The 16,480-nt window shown below is 41.8% G+C and overlaps 1 protein-coding gene across 7 annotated transcripts in view; it reads left to right on the top strand.

Annotated features, from left to right (window-relative positions):
* Nfib (nuclear factor I B) overlaps nucleotides 1-16,480 on the top strand; it is a 213,224-nt gene that overhangs the window by 122,089 nt on the left and 74,655 nt on the right. For 6 of the 7 annotated variants that reach the window (XM_004631712.3, XM_004631711.3, XM_023715839.1 and 3 more), the window contains exon 3: nucleotides 3,649-3,702. In XM_004631712.3, coding sequence (XP_004631769.1) covers nucleotides 3,649-3,702 — 54 coding nt within the window. Of the gene's footprint in view, nucleotides 1-2,660; nucleotides 2,791-3,648; nucleotides 3,703-16,480 lie in introns of those variants that run through there. The other variant, XM_012514858.2, reaches the window with a different exon arrangement.

The raw sequence follows: 16,480 nt of genomic DNA, 5'->3' as shown, positions 1-16,480 counted from the left end.
CTTGCTTCAGCTTGGAGGTCGGGGCAGCCTGAACAAACAGAGATCCTGGTGGGAGGAAGGAGGGAGGCAGAGACAGAGGACAGACAGACAGACAGAGACAGAGAATGAATGACTGTGGATGAGATTTTCGTAAGTATATAATAAAAATTATATCTGGGTTCATTATGTCCAGAAAAATCAGAAGGGGGCAAGCACATAAATCTAGATTCAGAAAGAGACAGTGAACGGTGGAGGGAATAAGGGGACCTGTAGGGGCAGCGGCCTTCTAGACCCACCGCTTCAGTGGCACGGCTGGCCCAGGCTCCAGAGCCCGCCGTGTGCCCGGAGCTTGCAGCCCTGTGCTCTGCAGGCCTGTTTCTGCAGTCACCAGCCTGCAGGAGGGCGACTGCCGTGAGCCAGCAGGTCTCTGCTGCCTGGGGCTGTAAGCTCCCTGGCACTTGGAAATTGTAGCGCCCGCCTCTGTGGGCACTTGGGGGTCCCCGACAGGCTCGGGCCTCCACCAGTCACGTTTAGATGCCTCACGGGGGTGGGAAGAATTTCGTGAATTTTGTGTTCTCTTGCTTTCTTCCTGAGAGTTCATTCAAAATATAAATCACTTTTCAACACTTCTGCTCTGTGCAGAAGACTATCTTTTGCTGTTTAATCTAACAGGCGGTGTCTGAGCCAGGGCGTGGCACGGGAGGTGGATGTTAGCAGTGATTCCATGAGGCGCATAGTTTCATTGCAGTTTTCAAGATCAAGATGCAAGACTCTGAGAGCTGAGTAATTTCATGTGAGGTCACAGGATTAGTCAGAGACAAAACCATGATTCCCCTGATTCACACATGCACACATACACACAGAGAGGCAGGGAGACCGGTAAGGGATGCAGTGGTTGGAGCTGACCTCTGCGTATAAAGCAGTTTGACCTAGGTGGCGAGTGGGAGTGATTACAGATGTGGTCTGAATAACCCCCCTGAAGTCGGCCACAGTAATAGTTCGCTTCTGGTTTTTCTGCCAGCTGCGACTCCCTGCTCACTCCCTGCTGCAGCAGTTAGAGTCAGGTGTCCAGTACAAGGTGACGTAAGGGTTACAAGCGGCCTGTAGTGTTAGAACTGACAGTTGGAAAAGTGAAGTTTCTGTTGCTCCCCCACATGGGGCCTCCCGTGTCTTGCATGGTATGTGCTGTTCTTCTTTGTGAGATGAGACGGGGAGCATGAAGGAAAACCTGCCGTTGGGTGCCCATGAACATCACCAGACCATCTTAGAAAGTAGAATTGATACAAAGTGTAAATGTATGACTCTAGCTTAACATTCACTTCAGCTTTCTCTGAAATGTGGCTTTTTGAATAAATGTATCTTTTTCAGTTGAAGGAGTTGGTCCGCAGTTGTTGAAAATGGGGAAATAAGTAATTTTCAGAAAAAAAAAGAAAAGATGAAGAAGAATAGAGGTTTTCAAGTGGAGATGCCATTGTGCTAACTGAATGCTTTCTTGGGGATGAAAGAAGCTTTTCTTCTTTCCTCCAGTGGACCTGAACTTTAGCAACAAATGGTTGGGAAAGAGTTATTCGTGCTGTCCTGTACTTGTTACAGCTAAACATGACAAGGCTCACACGCAGCGTACAACTTCCAAGATGAAGCCATGCCTGCAGCGTGCCGCTGTGCCCTGCCTGTTGTGTGGTATGTGTGTCTAGGCTTTGGTCTAGATAGCTTTAGGGCAGAGGTAGCTGTAGAGTGAAACGTAGGATCTGGGAGATGCTGGTCGGAGAACGTGTGGTGTGTCTGTAGGAATCCCCTGGACGTGTTAGAACTAAATCGCAATATAGAGAAACACTGGAAGACATTTGTCAGAGAACTCAGAGCTAAAAAAGCTGAGCTATAAGCAAAATAATATAATTTATCATTTCCATGTAGCTCTCATACTCGAGGCTTGGAAAGTGGCCAATATTATACCCTCTTTGATAGGACTGTAGAAAGAGAAAGATTATACTCTGAAGTTGTAAGTCACTGAGTGCTGCCTCGATTCCAGAAAAAGAAATGCAACAATTCATGGAGATAAGAGGGAAGATTTTTAGAGCTCTTTGACTGTCAGCAGGGCACACTAGACAGAGTCCAGACTGCAGGAGTGGTCCTTTCCAGTTTCTTCACTTCCATTTTGGGAAGTTGGGAACAAGTTGGAAGACAGTGTGGGAATCACTAAATATGTTTGTTAAGATTTCACAGAAGCTGTTCTAGACCAAAAAGAAAAAGACAGGAAATGGAATGAGGCATAAAATTCTGTTTTTCTGCACTCCCAGTGTTAAATCTGAGCAGATAGGCATGAGGTAAGGGCAGAAATTAGGAGCCAAGTTTTATATTATAGAAAGAAATTAACAGTAGAACCAGCCATTGTAGGGTGTTAACCACGTACCTACAAGAACAGAATAACCCTGGAGAAAATTCAGCAGCTGGTATTTCTGGTTCCCCAAGGCTGAGCTCCTTTCTGGGCTCGAGTGTGAAGACAAAGTTTGAGGAAGACCCTCGGCAGGAGCTGGTTTCCATGCCAGAGCCGTTGCTGCTGACCCACCCGTGACATTTTATTGAAATTCAGCCATCATGTTCGCAACTGCCTTCCTGAGGCAGGCAGCGAAGGCGGCTGACACGGAGCTATCTCTGGCGTTTACCACAAGCTTGGTGCACTCACAGCACGATGAGGAAGACACAAAAGAAGTAGACAGAATCTCTGCCTCTGCTTAGGAGCATGTAATTTAGCTGGGGAGACAAAATTTAAATGCTAGAACCAATAAAAGAAGATTACAAAGCAACCTGCAAGTAAGTGTATAATAACATGGGGCAAATGACACAGATAAATGCAGAGGGCACATGGAGGCAAGGAGTGAGCAAAACACAGCAGCATCCGATTAGTCAGAAAGGCATGTTGTCTAACAGTTGTGTGTCCTCCACTTTTTGTCCTGTAGCACTGATGAGGAAGAGTGTGGCGTAAGGAATTCATAGGCGCTGCCCTGGTCTCTTCCCCTTATCTGAGAAGTCTCTCGGCCTATCACAGATGGAAATTAAAGTGATCCGGCCATGTGCTCTCCACTAAGTCCTTTTGGTTGCTACCTAGTAATTTATGCTGTTCTTGGTGTTTGCAAATCAATTGCTATTATGGGATGCAGGCGAATCTGGGCTGGCATCCAGGAGTTTGGGGGATTATTGGAGTAGATGTGTGTACATGTGTGTCAAGTCCTGAAAACGCAGGCGCTCCTTTCTGTGTATTTTACTACTTGAATGTAAGCATATTTCCAGGTTTTAAAAAGCATGTTTAATCATCCTCAGATTGGATTTTTAAGGGGATGTATCTGCTTTGTTTCTATTGACTGATCTTAGTATTTGCCTAACTTTCAAGCTCTCTTTAGTGGTTCTGTAGCCAGGTCCTTTGTTTCAATAAAATTCTTGTTCTGTCTCAAGAATATTCCAGATCAATACTTTTTTATTTCCATTTGGTGTAGAGAGTTGGTTTGATGAATGAAACGTTCCTATCAAAAGGTTTGAGAAAGTTTGCTTTATTTAAACACTCAACCTCATTGTTGTACTTTTAAAAACTTTTTTTTAAAGAGTCCTTCTGAGGATTGTGAAATTATTTCAAAACAAATTAAAAAGAAAACATTTTCTGTGATTTCTTTATAGATTCTGGACAATCAGGAAGTCCAAGCCACAACGATCCTGCCAAGAATCCTCCAGGTAAATATGTGTTCCAGGATGCTTGCAGTCTGACATTGTTGGAGAACAAAGGTACCACTGTATGGATAAACACCCATAACTGGTCAGGTGCCTGTTTGGTCCTGGCAGGCAGGTACAGTTGGGACAAGATGTGATTGTGTGCAGGCTCTTCGCAGTGGCAAATTCTTCTGTATTGGCGTCACTTAGCTAATCACCAGCGTTTTAATTTTTGTTGGTATTTCTTTGAACCTGAATATGCATGTGTTTTCGTTGCGTATCTTTTAGAGACTAAAAGCCATTGCTGTTAGAAAGGTTAAAGAAAAAAACAACATTTTTTTCCGAACTCACAACTGAGAATAAAAATTTCCATACTCCTACTATAGTTTATCAAATCTCATTATTTAAAAGAGGAGTGGAGCTGGTGGTTGGCTGTGTTTTCACTGAGGATTTTTTGCAAGAAGTTTTATTCCATAAGGTTTTTATTGGATCTCTAGAATCAGAAAATAATGAAAGTAGGATTTTTCTCTAGTTAGAGTATGCCAAATGCCCTGTTTGTTTTCAGAAGTTGTTCCAGATCTGAAAATGGGCTTTTATACCTTGGCTATTCTCATAGTCTTGTTGCTCCAAAACATGAACGTATAGTTTTTTTACTTTTGATTTATAAGCTGTGCTTTTCTTTTCACAAGAAAAAATAATATAAAACTAGTGCAAGAAAGGATTTCTATTTTTTTTTTTAATGTATTTGGTACAGGGTCTCACTACATAGATCCAACGCATAGTGATTGTTCTGTTTTCAGCCTCCCTAGCTCTGGGATTACCGGCGTGCACCACCACGCCCAGTCTCAGTCCTCCTCTCAGGGCATCCTAGGGGTGGGGCTGGGAAGGCACTCCCTTTCCTGCCTGGCCTACGATTCCTAATTTTTAATTACAAGAATTTTAATTGTATCTGTGACTTTGTTAAAAAAAAAAAAAGTATTCTAAGGAAAAGGTAAAGAAAACCAAAAATAAATTAAACCCAAAGCCGCTACCACATGCCCTCAGCTTCGTCATGTCACCTCATATGTCATTTCAGTGAAGATAAACAGCCAAAGACTACAAAAATCGTAAATATAAATTTCTTCAGGTAACTTAGTATTTGTTTGCTGTTCCCTGTCATACTGTGAAATACCTGAACAATCTCAAAATTTTATGAAAATATATGAAAATAGTAATTTCTTATAAAATATTAGGAAGTACAAGTACATATACAAGTAAAAGAATGAAATGCTGAATGAACTTACTACTTTTTTCTGAGTCTTGCCTGCATTTTATCTTTTATTTTTACTTTGGTGAACCCTAACTTGAAAGGTTACCTTTTACCTTACCGAATTCTAACCCTCAAGATAGGAAGAGAAAAGAAAAAAAAAAAAAAAGAGAGAGAGAAAAAAAAATGGAAACAAAACTTGTACAAATAAAGAGGGAAACAAGAATTGAAGGGAAGGGAGGGGAAGGCGGAAAGGGCATTAATTAAGTTCTGTCAGGTGCAGGTACGGAGTCCCTAAGATGCACGTGGTCCTTGTGTGTGCCTAGCTTGTGCCAGAAGTGTCCTAAATTTAATAAAAGCATGTTTTCAAGTATTAATTTATTCATTATTTGATAAAAGTGCTGTGTACTTAAAGTTAAAAGGTTCTAATTAAATACATTTTTAAGATAGATACCAAGTTGATTTTTATATACCCATAAAACTGATATTATTACAAGTGGAGCACAAAACAAACAAAAAACCCTGAACAGTGTTAAGTATAATTTGGTTACATTTATTATTTTTTGTGCAGATTAGATTTATATCACTTATTTTTCCAAAATGTCTTTTAGCTTTAAAGGGAATTGTGTTCCAACATTTTTTTTTTTTTAAAGCCACCTCACTCATTTTACAAAGAATGGGATGAAAAAAAACAAAAACAAAAACAAAAAACCTTTGGTAGAAAAGGAGTTGATGAAGTGTTACAAGAGAGGCTACACAAAGGCTGTATTCTTAACACTTGAATGACAGCTTGATTGAAATTAATAAAGCAGTTATTGTTGAAAAGCAATTCTGAACATGTACAGGAGGAATTTGTTCACCTAAAAGTGTTCCTTACTTGAGCTGGGTAAGTAACATTTGTGTAGTTATTTAAGGTCAGAATTTGATCTTCAACGTTTCTCAAAAGCTTTGGTTGAATTTAACATTTATAGCATCTCTTAATTTTTCTGTTTTCATATAATCTGGCAAACAGATAGCTAAGTAGATACCTCTAATTTTTTGATGTTTTGAAATTTTTTTGAAAATAAAACTTTTTTGAAGTCTGTCCCCAGAAACTGAGTTGGGGCTGGGCCTGGTGGTTCATGTCTGTGATGCCGGAGCTCTGGGGGCTAAAGAGGGCAGCCTCCCGAGCTCCAGCCCAATGCTGGCAGCTTAGCTGGACTGTCTCGTTGGAAACAAACTCAAGAACAAACACACTGTGGCGTTATAGGCAAGAGACTTTTATGATTTGCCAAAAAATGTATATAAACAAATTGTACATTTGTTACTAGTTTTAAAAACTAGATAAAATATAAAATCCAATATCAAACTGAGATGGATTATAATTGGAATTTTCTTTGGTCATTCAGAAGTAATCCATCATTTTAACACGGTTTGTAAATCATATTGTATATTTAACCATAGAGGTTATTTAGAATTTTTTTTTCTTAATGTGAAAAAGTTTGTTCTGTGAAACCTTGAAATAAATCAGGCTACTAAGAATATAGAATTAAAGAATTTTACGTGCCCCAAATCAGAGCTTACTAAGGTTTTTGTTTATAGTGTATTGGGATAAATTTTACTTATTATAATCTCTTTCATAAGCATCTTTGGTATCTGGGAGCATAAGTTCTCTTTAGGAAACTCTTCATCTTTCTGTGTTTTTTTGTTTTGTTTTGTTTTGTACTGGTAATTGAACTCAGGACCTCACACTTGCTCGGCAGGTGCTGTGCTGCTGAGTATATCCCCAGGCCTCTTTTCATCTTTCTGTTCTGGCCTTGATTAAAGCACGAAATCACCAGAGTTGAAGCTTAATGTCTCAACGAAGCAGAATCCATTTATGGGAAATTCAGTGTAGTGTATTATGCAGTGAAGCAGTGAAGTCAGTCTGTCTGTCTGTCTGTCTGTCTCTCTCCCTCTCTTCCTCCCTCCCTCTCTCCCTCTCCCTCTCCTTCTCCCTCCCTCTCCCTCCCTCCCTCTCTACACCCCCCCACACCCCTTACAAAGAATGGGATAAAAAAAAAAAACCCTTTGGTATAAAAGGAGTTGATGAAGTGTTACAGGTTGACGAAGTGTTGCAAATACATATATGTGAACTCAGGATCCTCGGCTTTCCGGCAGGCGCAGGGCAGGTGCTTACGCTGCTGAGCTGTCTCCCCGAAGCTAACCCTCTGCAAAGGTTCATCTTGATCGCCCACACTTTCTTACCTGTGGCAGCTTTCCACCAGGAGATGTGGGACCCATGGATGTTGCCACCATCCTTTCCTGTGTTTATTTCCCGACAGTTTAGGAAAAGAGAGCAGAACCTGCAGCCGTTTGAAGACCTGGTGCTTGCTCTTTGAGGCCTGTTCCTGACTGCTGATGGGGAGCTGGAGCCCCGCCCCGTCACCCTAAAGTACAGCTGCCGGCACCAGGCCTGGCTGCCTGTCTCAGAGACGGCTGCCTTGCGCCTGCAGCTTCTGCAGGGTGACACCCCAGCACGCGCACTGGGCTCGGTGCCCCTGGACCATGGGTCAGCCTTTGTAAAGAGCTCGTGTTTCTCTTGTAGTTAGTGTCTGTGCACAGTTAGAAAAACAGCACATTTTTTGGTATTTGTTATTTTTGAAAAAACATTTAAGTAGTTTCTTGGTATATGTTATTTATAAAAGCATTTAAATAGTCTTTATGCTCCTCCCTTAAACTATTAACTTAATTTTTGTTTTTATTTATTCTTATCTAGCAGAAATGGGCCTAATAATCTTCTCAGGGCCACTGTGTTCTGAGGTGGCACCCAGGGACATGACGTGGCTATTTTGGTCGAAAGCACGAGGCCACTTCAGTGTTCAAGTGGTGCGCGTTTTCCTTGCTTAGAGTCAGAAGTTGCATGTTTATATTGTTACTTCTGTTTGAATATTGAGCGAATACAGTGCATTATAAGCAATAAAACTACAAGAGTTCTCTCCCAACTCAGTGACAGCTATGTGAACTAAAGGACGCATCATTAACTTAGCCTTTAGCTCAGACCTAATTTTATTTCCAATAATTCAAAGCTAAGTTGCTACTTTCAGGAAATACGTGTTTTGGAATTACACTCTTTTGAAAGTAGCTTTAGTTTGCGTTGGTTATTTTGTGTCTCTGCATTTCTTGGGTTATGAGCTTTTAGATTTCCCAAACTGGAGTATCTCCTTCATGCTAGAATGGGAAATATCTAAAGGAAACGAGGCAACCAAGATAGCAGATTTTTGGCTCCAAGTCAAATCTGAGATGGTACCTCATTTTGGAGTTCAGAAAGACTCTAGATTTGTGTGGAAGTCTCTTTTGAGTAGTAATATAATGAAGAAATACTGAATCCTAGAGCAATTTTTAATAGCTTTTTATAAAATAAACTTTTGTGATGTTTCATGTTTATTAACTAGAACTTTCTGACCTGGAACAACATGGCTTTAGCATCTGTTCTTTTGCCCAGGGCTTGTAGGGTGTGGTTTTCGTGTGTTGACATTTTCACGTAATCTAGCAAAACTTCTGGGAACCATTAAGACTATCTATTGATTGCAGTTCAAATAAGCCACTTTGTGTCCGCTCTGGAGCAAGGATAGAACCACGTAAATAGTTAAACAAATGAAAACTCGAAAGACCTGTAAGCTCTGGAAATACGCTTGTTTTACACTTCAATTCCTTAAATTATAAATGTTTTGAGATTGATCTCTCTCGAGCTTTATAGATACTGAAGTTATAATCAATACGTGTGTCATCAACTAATAAAAATTAAATGATTAAGAAGACTAGCTCAGTCTCCACAGTAGTCATCTGTTGGACCATATTTGATTAATTTTTCACTTTATGATTTCAAATCTTGAACTTGGGACAAACAATACTTCCTAGTTACTGAAATAACTTTCTTTGCTATTTGTATACGAAGGGAGATAAATTTGCCTAGGCCCTTATAGAGCATGTTTTATTTAAAAAATGGTCAAACTTAAAGAAAAAAGGAAATTTACTCTGACTTAAAATCATATACAATTCACTAATTAATTACTACATGTAGGGGACCGGGGAGATGGCTCAGTAGAATAAATGCTTGCCTGGCAAGCGCAGGGGCCTGATAATCCCCCAGTTCCACCAAAAAAAAAAAAAAAAAAAATTACTAAGTGTATATATGTTCCCTTATATCCTCATTTGTCTATCAGAATCAAGATTTTAAATGGAAGAGAAAATGTACTATATAATGATACTGAGAAGTAATTTTAAGCTTTGACATTTGATCATATTCAACACTCTAAATAGAAGCTTTGTGTTCATCAAAGTCTAAATAGAAAAACATTGAAATGATTGGTAAAAGTGATTAGACCTGACATCATAGAAATTTAAGAATGAATCATGTACCAGTCAAAAATCAAAGGACGTTTTCCTAACATCGTTTCACAAACTTTTTTCTTCTTTATCTTCTTACTTATTTGGACATAACAAATTCAGTGAAGTCCTTAAGTGGTCAAATTGAGGGTAGGATTTATAGTAAAGGAAGAGAAGATGAGGGGGTTGTTTTGTTCGCAAATTGTTCTAAAGATGCCAGAAGGGTGCATACCTCTGAGCTCCTTGTGTTTATAGGCGGCATTCTGGGTGCTCACAGATAACCCCTCTTCAAAGGTTGGTTTACATAGCAGTTGGCAACATGCCCAGTCTCTACTGTGGATCTGGTTTGATTGCTTATAATATTTAATTAGAGAAAAATAAAATGAAACAATTTTAAAATACCCTAAAGGTCTTGAAAGAAGGAAATCTTCCTGTTTCCTCAGTCACCAACCCTGTCATGCAGCAAATAGTACTAATTGCCCACTGGTTGCTGAGTTCAGCATTAAGCATCATATTCCATGTGACGAGGGTTTGGATTGAGTCTGCTGGGAATAAAGCGCAGGGACAGCCACTGCCCTCGGGGAGTGGGGTGCTCGCACTATCCACACCACAAACCAGGCCAAGCCGGGAAGTGCCGCTCTTGGGAACTTTCCATGCACGATCCCTAGGAACCTCTGTGTGTGTGTGTGTCACTGCATATTTTGGAAGGTAGAATATTTTGAAAGAGTTTTTAAAAGTGTAACACACAAGTGTTGCTGCTCATAAACATTTTTTTATTCATAAGTACATGCAATATTATATATACATAAGTATACAATAGAGATTAAATGTTATGTAGTATTACAACTCAAGTGTCACACGAGTCCAGAGTTTTGAAATATTGTTTCCAGTGATTGAAGCCAGCAAACTGGAATGAAAAGAGCATGAACTTTGCAGGGACACGCTGTCCCCTGAATGAAGGGCATATCCTTACAGTGGCCCTGATGACCACAAGGACAAGAAAGAGCAGGTCAGCCAACTTTGCTGAAGCTCAGCACAGTCCGCTGTCTCTGGGCTGATTTTGAGCAAGACGGAGAGCACACGTGGCCAATTCTAGGTGTTTTATACGAAGATCCTAGCTTTTGTTTTGTTTTGAAATAAAAGTCTCATTGTGTAGTTTGCGCTGAACTTGATCATGTAGCCCACGCTGGCCTGGAACTCAAGGAAGTCCTGAGGCAGGACTCAGGCCTCAGCCTCCCGAGTTCTGGGACGATGGCTGTGCACCACCGCACCCAGCTAAAAGGATGTTTATCATTGTCCTTTTCCTTCAGCTGCATTGATGAGGAACCCTTCCTGCAGAAAGTATCATTTGATATGGAAGCAAAAAGAAATGTGTTGAATTTTTATGCCACACTTCTCTAAAGACTTAAGATAGCAGAGTTGCAAGTGGAGTGGAGAGGCATAGGACAGGATGGGACACAACCACACAGGACGGGACAGGACAGGACAGGACAGGATAGGATAGGATGGGATGGGACGGGATGGGATGGGACGGGACAGGACAGAAGGTTAAGAGATTTTGAAAAAGATGAAAATGAAACACATTTTTGGGTTTAGAATAGAATAGAATTGTAGCTTTAGATAGTACATTTTGTTGCAAGTCTTCATGTGGTAAAGATCTGGAATTACTGTGTGTTACATTATTTCAAGGTTGAGGCAAGAAAGAATGCAAATGTGTCTTTGGAGATCACCTTCCGGGGTCTGTTCCACCCTTGTGCTGACACTGTGTAAATGCTTTTCTCTTTGCCTCTCCTTGTTCTTGCTACGTGGTGAAGCCATCAGGTCCCAGTTGAAAGTTTTTATGTTCTTTATTTTCCCTAGCCCCTCCTCTTCTCACTCTTTCCTGCTGATCGCTACCCAGCAACTTCAATCTTTCAAATTCCTTCAGCCAACATGGAATCTCTTCTTCTTCGTGACCTACCTAAGAGTTCTCTCGCTTAGTCCATCTCTCGGCCATCCATGACCCTTTTGCCTTTCACTTGCAGAGGCTGGTATCCTTCCGTTTTGAGAGATCTTTGTCTTTAGTGCTCTGTATGTTTTTAGTGCCTTGTGCGGTTTTCACAGTCCCGTCCCGTGTCCCCCCCCGCCCCCCCCGCAGCACTCCAGTGTGGCCCTCGGGTCAGCTCTTTCCTACTTCAGCTCTTTGCCGCACGTGGTGTCCTGGCAGAGGGTGGGGCATATCACATTGAAGAAAGGGAGAGGAAGGTAGTTTCATTTCTGGTGTGGAGCAGCATTTAAAACTATGGCGTAGAATGCAAAATTATGAGCAATGTGCCATCAAGCTTAAGAACATCAGCGCTATGTTTTGTGAAGCACATTTGTACACAGGCACTGAGGGAAAAAGGAATGAGGAGAGGAGGCGGTAATGTGCAACTTCACGTGGAAAGCAGCGTTTAGCGCCCAAGTATGGGTAGCGGCACTGAGAGGCGAGGGTGATCCAAGAGCATCTCGGAGTAGACTAGATGCGGAAAGTGAGAAAGTTCCTGAAAAGAAATCCTAAGCCACTCTAACCAGGGAGGGTGTCTGGTTAGTGTCTTGTGGCCCCAGCATACCTTGTACAAGAAAAAGCCAAGTCTGACAGGAAGGAAAATGAATTTAACTTTGGCAATGTTAAATTTTAAATTTGAGGTATTTACGAGATATCTAGGGAAACAGTTGAAAAAGGAGCCAGGATAGGAGTGGATCCCACACGGCACACTTGTTCTCCTTTCGTATTCAGATTGTTTTGTGTGTTCTTTTTTGATACCTCCAGGCCAGGGTGGCCAAGCCAGCTTCATTACATTTACTGCTTCGAACTGTAAACTCATCTGTGTGTCCTCAAATAAATAAAAACATTAGTGATTGACTTCCTACTATAATCCATTTTTAAAATAAAATGTTCTCAGAAACACTTAAGGAATTACCAGAAGTAAATGCTTATAATCGCTAGTCCAGCTTCTTCACTTAATAAAAACAGGGCAGAGAGCTTCAGTGACTCGTACAAGGTCCCAAATTATTATTGGCAAATATAGATTAAAATTAATCCTTCACAGGTCTGAAACTCAAGTCTGTAGCTTTAAGCCTGAGTGGTACTTATGTTCTTGTTGTCCCTCTCCCTGCCTTGACAAATAGTACAGCTTCTCGTGGTCTGCTGCATCTGGATGCAGGGTGCAGCTTTCTGTCTTGTGTGCTGTCCACGTGCAAGCCTTCTCAGAGCCCCAACTACCAGGGAGTTAGCACTTCTGTAGGGAGGCTTCAGGCAGACCGCATCTGGGTCTCTGGGCGAGCAGGTATGCGGTGCCGGTGTCCCTGGGGGAGCAGGGGAGGGCAGTGTGAGGAGATGTGGGCCTCAAGGAATGGCTGCCCCAGCTGGGCTGCGCTTGCATGGTCCTGAGGGTGGGACCACAGCCCCCGACGTGGCAGAGGCTTCCCCCATCTCCTTATTCAGTTGCCAGAAGCCCCCATCTTGTCGTCTTCCCCATATCTTCTCAGGCGTGAAGTGCTCTGCACTGGTACGGATCAGCAGTCACACAGCATTCTGTCCCAGAGTGTAGTTGCTTAAATAAAGTGAATAGTACTCCCACAGTGCTGTGAGGGAAAAAACTGTGGTAGTTCCTGGGCTAGAATTATTCAAGGATTCTTTACACTTTATAGCTGCATTTTCAAATCCTGCAGTGTCTGAAATGTCACAAAATGTAAGAAAGTCCAAGTGAAATTTTAATGTATTGCTCTCGGCACTTAATTCATTTATACTGCACATAGGTCCAGAAAGCCTCCAAGAGGCTGGGGAGTAAATAGGTTGTGATTTGTTAATTTTTAAAAGATGCTGCTGTAAAGTATTTCTCTTTTTTGGTCAAATGTCTAGATTCCCTAGGGGAAGGTGAAAATCCCTGCGTGAGAAATCATAGATACCTCTAAGCGAGGTTTGGCCTGGACCTGCTGTTCTAGGAAGTATTTTAATGATTGTACTTCCATCCAAGTACCTCATGTTCCCTTTACAGTGATCATCTGCGTGTGAAGTTTCCTCTCGATTTAGATGTTCTCTCTCTCCCTCCCTCCCTCCCTCCCTCCCTCCCTCCCTCCATATTTTCAAGGGCTGCTTATGCAGCATGCAGTTACAAATCAGTAGTGCGGATCACTTTGCTTCCCACAGTGGAAAGCTAGAATTGTTCTGTATCTCTGACATAGTAGACTTGCCCCAAGGTAGTTAAAAAGCACTGAACTCTGCAGAAGTCAGGCTTGCTGGATATACTGTCCTGAGCAGTGGCACCGAGGCAGCCTCCGCTTGCATGGCAGCACATCATCTTTGAAAAGAAAGGTCAATGCTTTAATAATTACAAGAAGAATGAGGTAAAATGTAGCTGAGTTTCAATTTTGTTTTAACCGAAGATTGAAAATATGACTTAAAGATACTAGAGGCATCTTCCACTAAAGCTGCATTTCCCCTTTCTTTGTTCTGTAACTCTAAAATTGTATCAGTGTCCCAGCTGATCTTAGCAGGTGCTTTTGGCGCAGTTCTTTCTCTTTCTAGCTTTTGACTAATACTCTCTTGGACCATGGAATAATTTAGCAGCTTCAGTTTTGAAGTCTTTTCAGGTCTTTTGACTTACCTGCTGCTCTCCTAGGACCCTGACCTTTTTCATTTTTATTTTACAGAATAGAACTCGGCCCAGACTGTTGCTTTGGGCTGAGAGGGTTTCTATTTTGGGCCCCGTTAGAGACGCCTCTCCCTTGCACCGCAGCCTGTACTTCACCTCATCCTTACGGTATTTGGGAGGAGGAAGACCAGAAGACAGTTTAACTCTCAGATTTGTTCCTTTCCTCAGGAAAACAATCACATGCACTTGCGAGTGATGTGAGGCAGGTGCAGGGAGTTGTGAGGCGCTAGCTGCATTGCCTGTTCTGTGGCTTTTCTAATACAGTGGATTTTCAGTTATAAAATACATATTGAATTGTTGTCATCTTCCACATTGAGCTGTTCTCTAAGCAGAACATTATTTTCTGTATAAGAAGGGATAGCAGGTGATCGCTTCTGTTGCGGTACCAGAGCATTCTGCTAGCTAAGTGGATAGCCAGGAGGAGCTACATGAGTCGTGCCACCTACACCCGGATGGGGGAGGGGACCCCCACCTGAGAGCTGTCAGCTGCGAGCATGTGGAGAAAGCAGGGCGGAGGAATGGAGATAGGCGCCGGCTGCCGAGCAGGCTACAACTGAGATGAGGACGACGCATGATTTTTATAAGGAGAACACTGATACTGAATTTTAATGCGTGGTTATAGCTTTAAAGATATTTACACTAGGTCCGTGTAGTTAGCCAGCCTGGGTAGTTCTGAGACTTTTCTAATCTCTGTAGCTGTACTTTTGCTCTGGGTTTTAATCCCTCAGATGCATCCTTTCCAAGTCTGTGGTGGTCTCCATATATGCATATCTGATTATTTCCTTTTCCCTCCTATGTACTTAAAAGGTCCCCACCTGAGGCTAAGCCTGACCACTGCACCATCATATGACATCCTTCAGTGTACACAGAGACTGTGCGCTTGGCCTCAGCCCCAGTGTGGGCTTTCCATTCCCGTCTTGACTCCTGTTGCTCCCGTGCAGAGCGTTCAGCTCCCTTGTGGACTCCTCAGCAGAACCTCAGGCCCTCTCTCCAGGATGGTTTTACTGGAGCAGCAGTTAATGCATTGCTCCGCCCCTAATTCTCTGTGTGCCTCCCTACTGAGTGCTGAACATCTTGAGGAGAAGATTGCTTTCATCTTTCGATAAATCCTTGCATCTAAGGCTGGAGACAACACTTAGCAGTGTTTTAAGATTTATGAAGTGGAGATTAGACCAGTGGTGTAGCCTTTGTAATCTGTTCATGCAGAGTGCGAAATAATCTCCATTCTCAGAGCCTGGCACAGGCCCACAGAAGTGTGCTTCTGAGGAGAGAATTACCACGAACCTCTTCCGTCCTGTAGGTGAACTATAGTGTAGGCAGAACTACTTGGGGAACTTTTATGAGTTCTCTGTCCTGTGTAGCATGATCTGATGATGATTTTTTTCTGGGTATCTGGCTGAAAATTGCATACTATGATACGATTACCAATCTGGCGCCCAGGCCGAGGTGGCCAGTGTTTCTCTTCTCCCAACTTGGTAAGAGCAGAGAAGTCTGTGCGCTGTGCGGCTGCTGTGCTTCCCACGACCTTGCGTGTGCAGCTGGGGGTGGGGCTCTAAGAGGCACACCTATAGTCCTTAATATTTTTAAGAATTCTGTTTACGCTGAATATTTTTGATTCACTTAGGATTCTTTTCATACTATGGAGATACTACAAATTTCTGAAAAATTAGAGATTATTGCTTATAAATCACTTGCTGAGAAGGTGATGTTTTTACTCTATTGAATCAAAATTGTATACACTAAATTGTACGTATGGGATCAGATAAGTTTGGGCATGTTTATAATTGCGAGACTTGGCTGCCGTGAAATGATATGTTCACTAAGTCAGAAGGTGGCTTTGGAATCTACCCCTTTGTTTATCCCCAGCTTCAGATGGCCCATGATCTGCTTGCAGTCGCTACAAGAATGATTTTATATAAATGAAATGACACAGTGCGTGCTCATTTTTATTTGGCTTCTTTGCCACGGTTGGCTTATGATTTATCCCTGTGCTTGCATGTATCAGCCCTTCACTTCTGGTCACTGCTGTGTCGCGTCGCACCCTACAGGTACACTGTGTGAAGTAAAGGTCGATGGGCATTGTTTTCAGACACATACCCGGTTACCCTGAACCAGTTGTTGTAAGGGCTTCTTCTTCTCTTTTGAACTGCCAAGCACTAGGAATCATAGATACACGTATCAATTTCTGGTCAAATTCATTGATCTATGCTATATTTTGCCGGTACAAAGTATCTTTGATTGCTGTCATGTTATAAGTGTATATATTGAGATTTTTAAGGTTACTTTTCAAAGTCTTTTTTTTTTTTTTTTGGTTTAATGACTTTATTTTTTTTCCCATAATTTTATTGATAAATAGCAATGAGACAGTTTCAAATCAAATTGGTAGGACAGTTTCAATAATTCACACATTGCATACATTCTTCCTAGTGGTTAATTGCTGTACAAGATGTGGACATGATATCCTATTTACAAACACCATTAGAACAAATCCCTCTATTCATTAAGAGAATGTAACTATATATCTATCGTAACC

Source organism: Octodon degus, unplaced genomic scaffold (assembly GCF_000260255.1).
Source record: "Octodon degus isolate 3935 unplaced genomic scaffold, OctDeg1.0 scaffold00044, whole genome shotgun sequence".
In the NCBI taxonomy this organism is placed as follows: domain Eukaryota; kingdom Metazoa; phylum Chordata; class Mammalia; order Rodentia; family Octodontidae; genus Octodon; species Octodon degus.
Note: the sequence above shows the minus strand (reverse complement) of the source record. Positions and strands in the feature narration are given on the sequence as shown.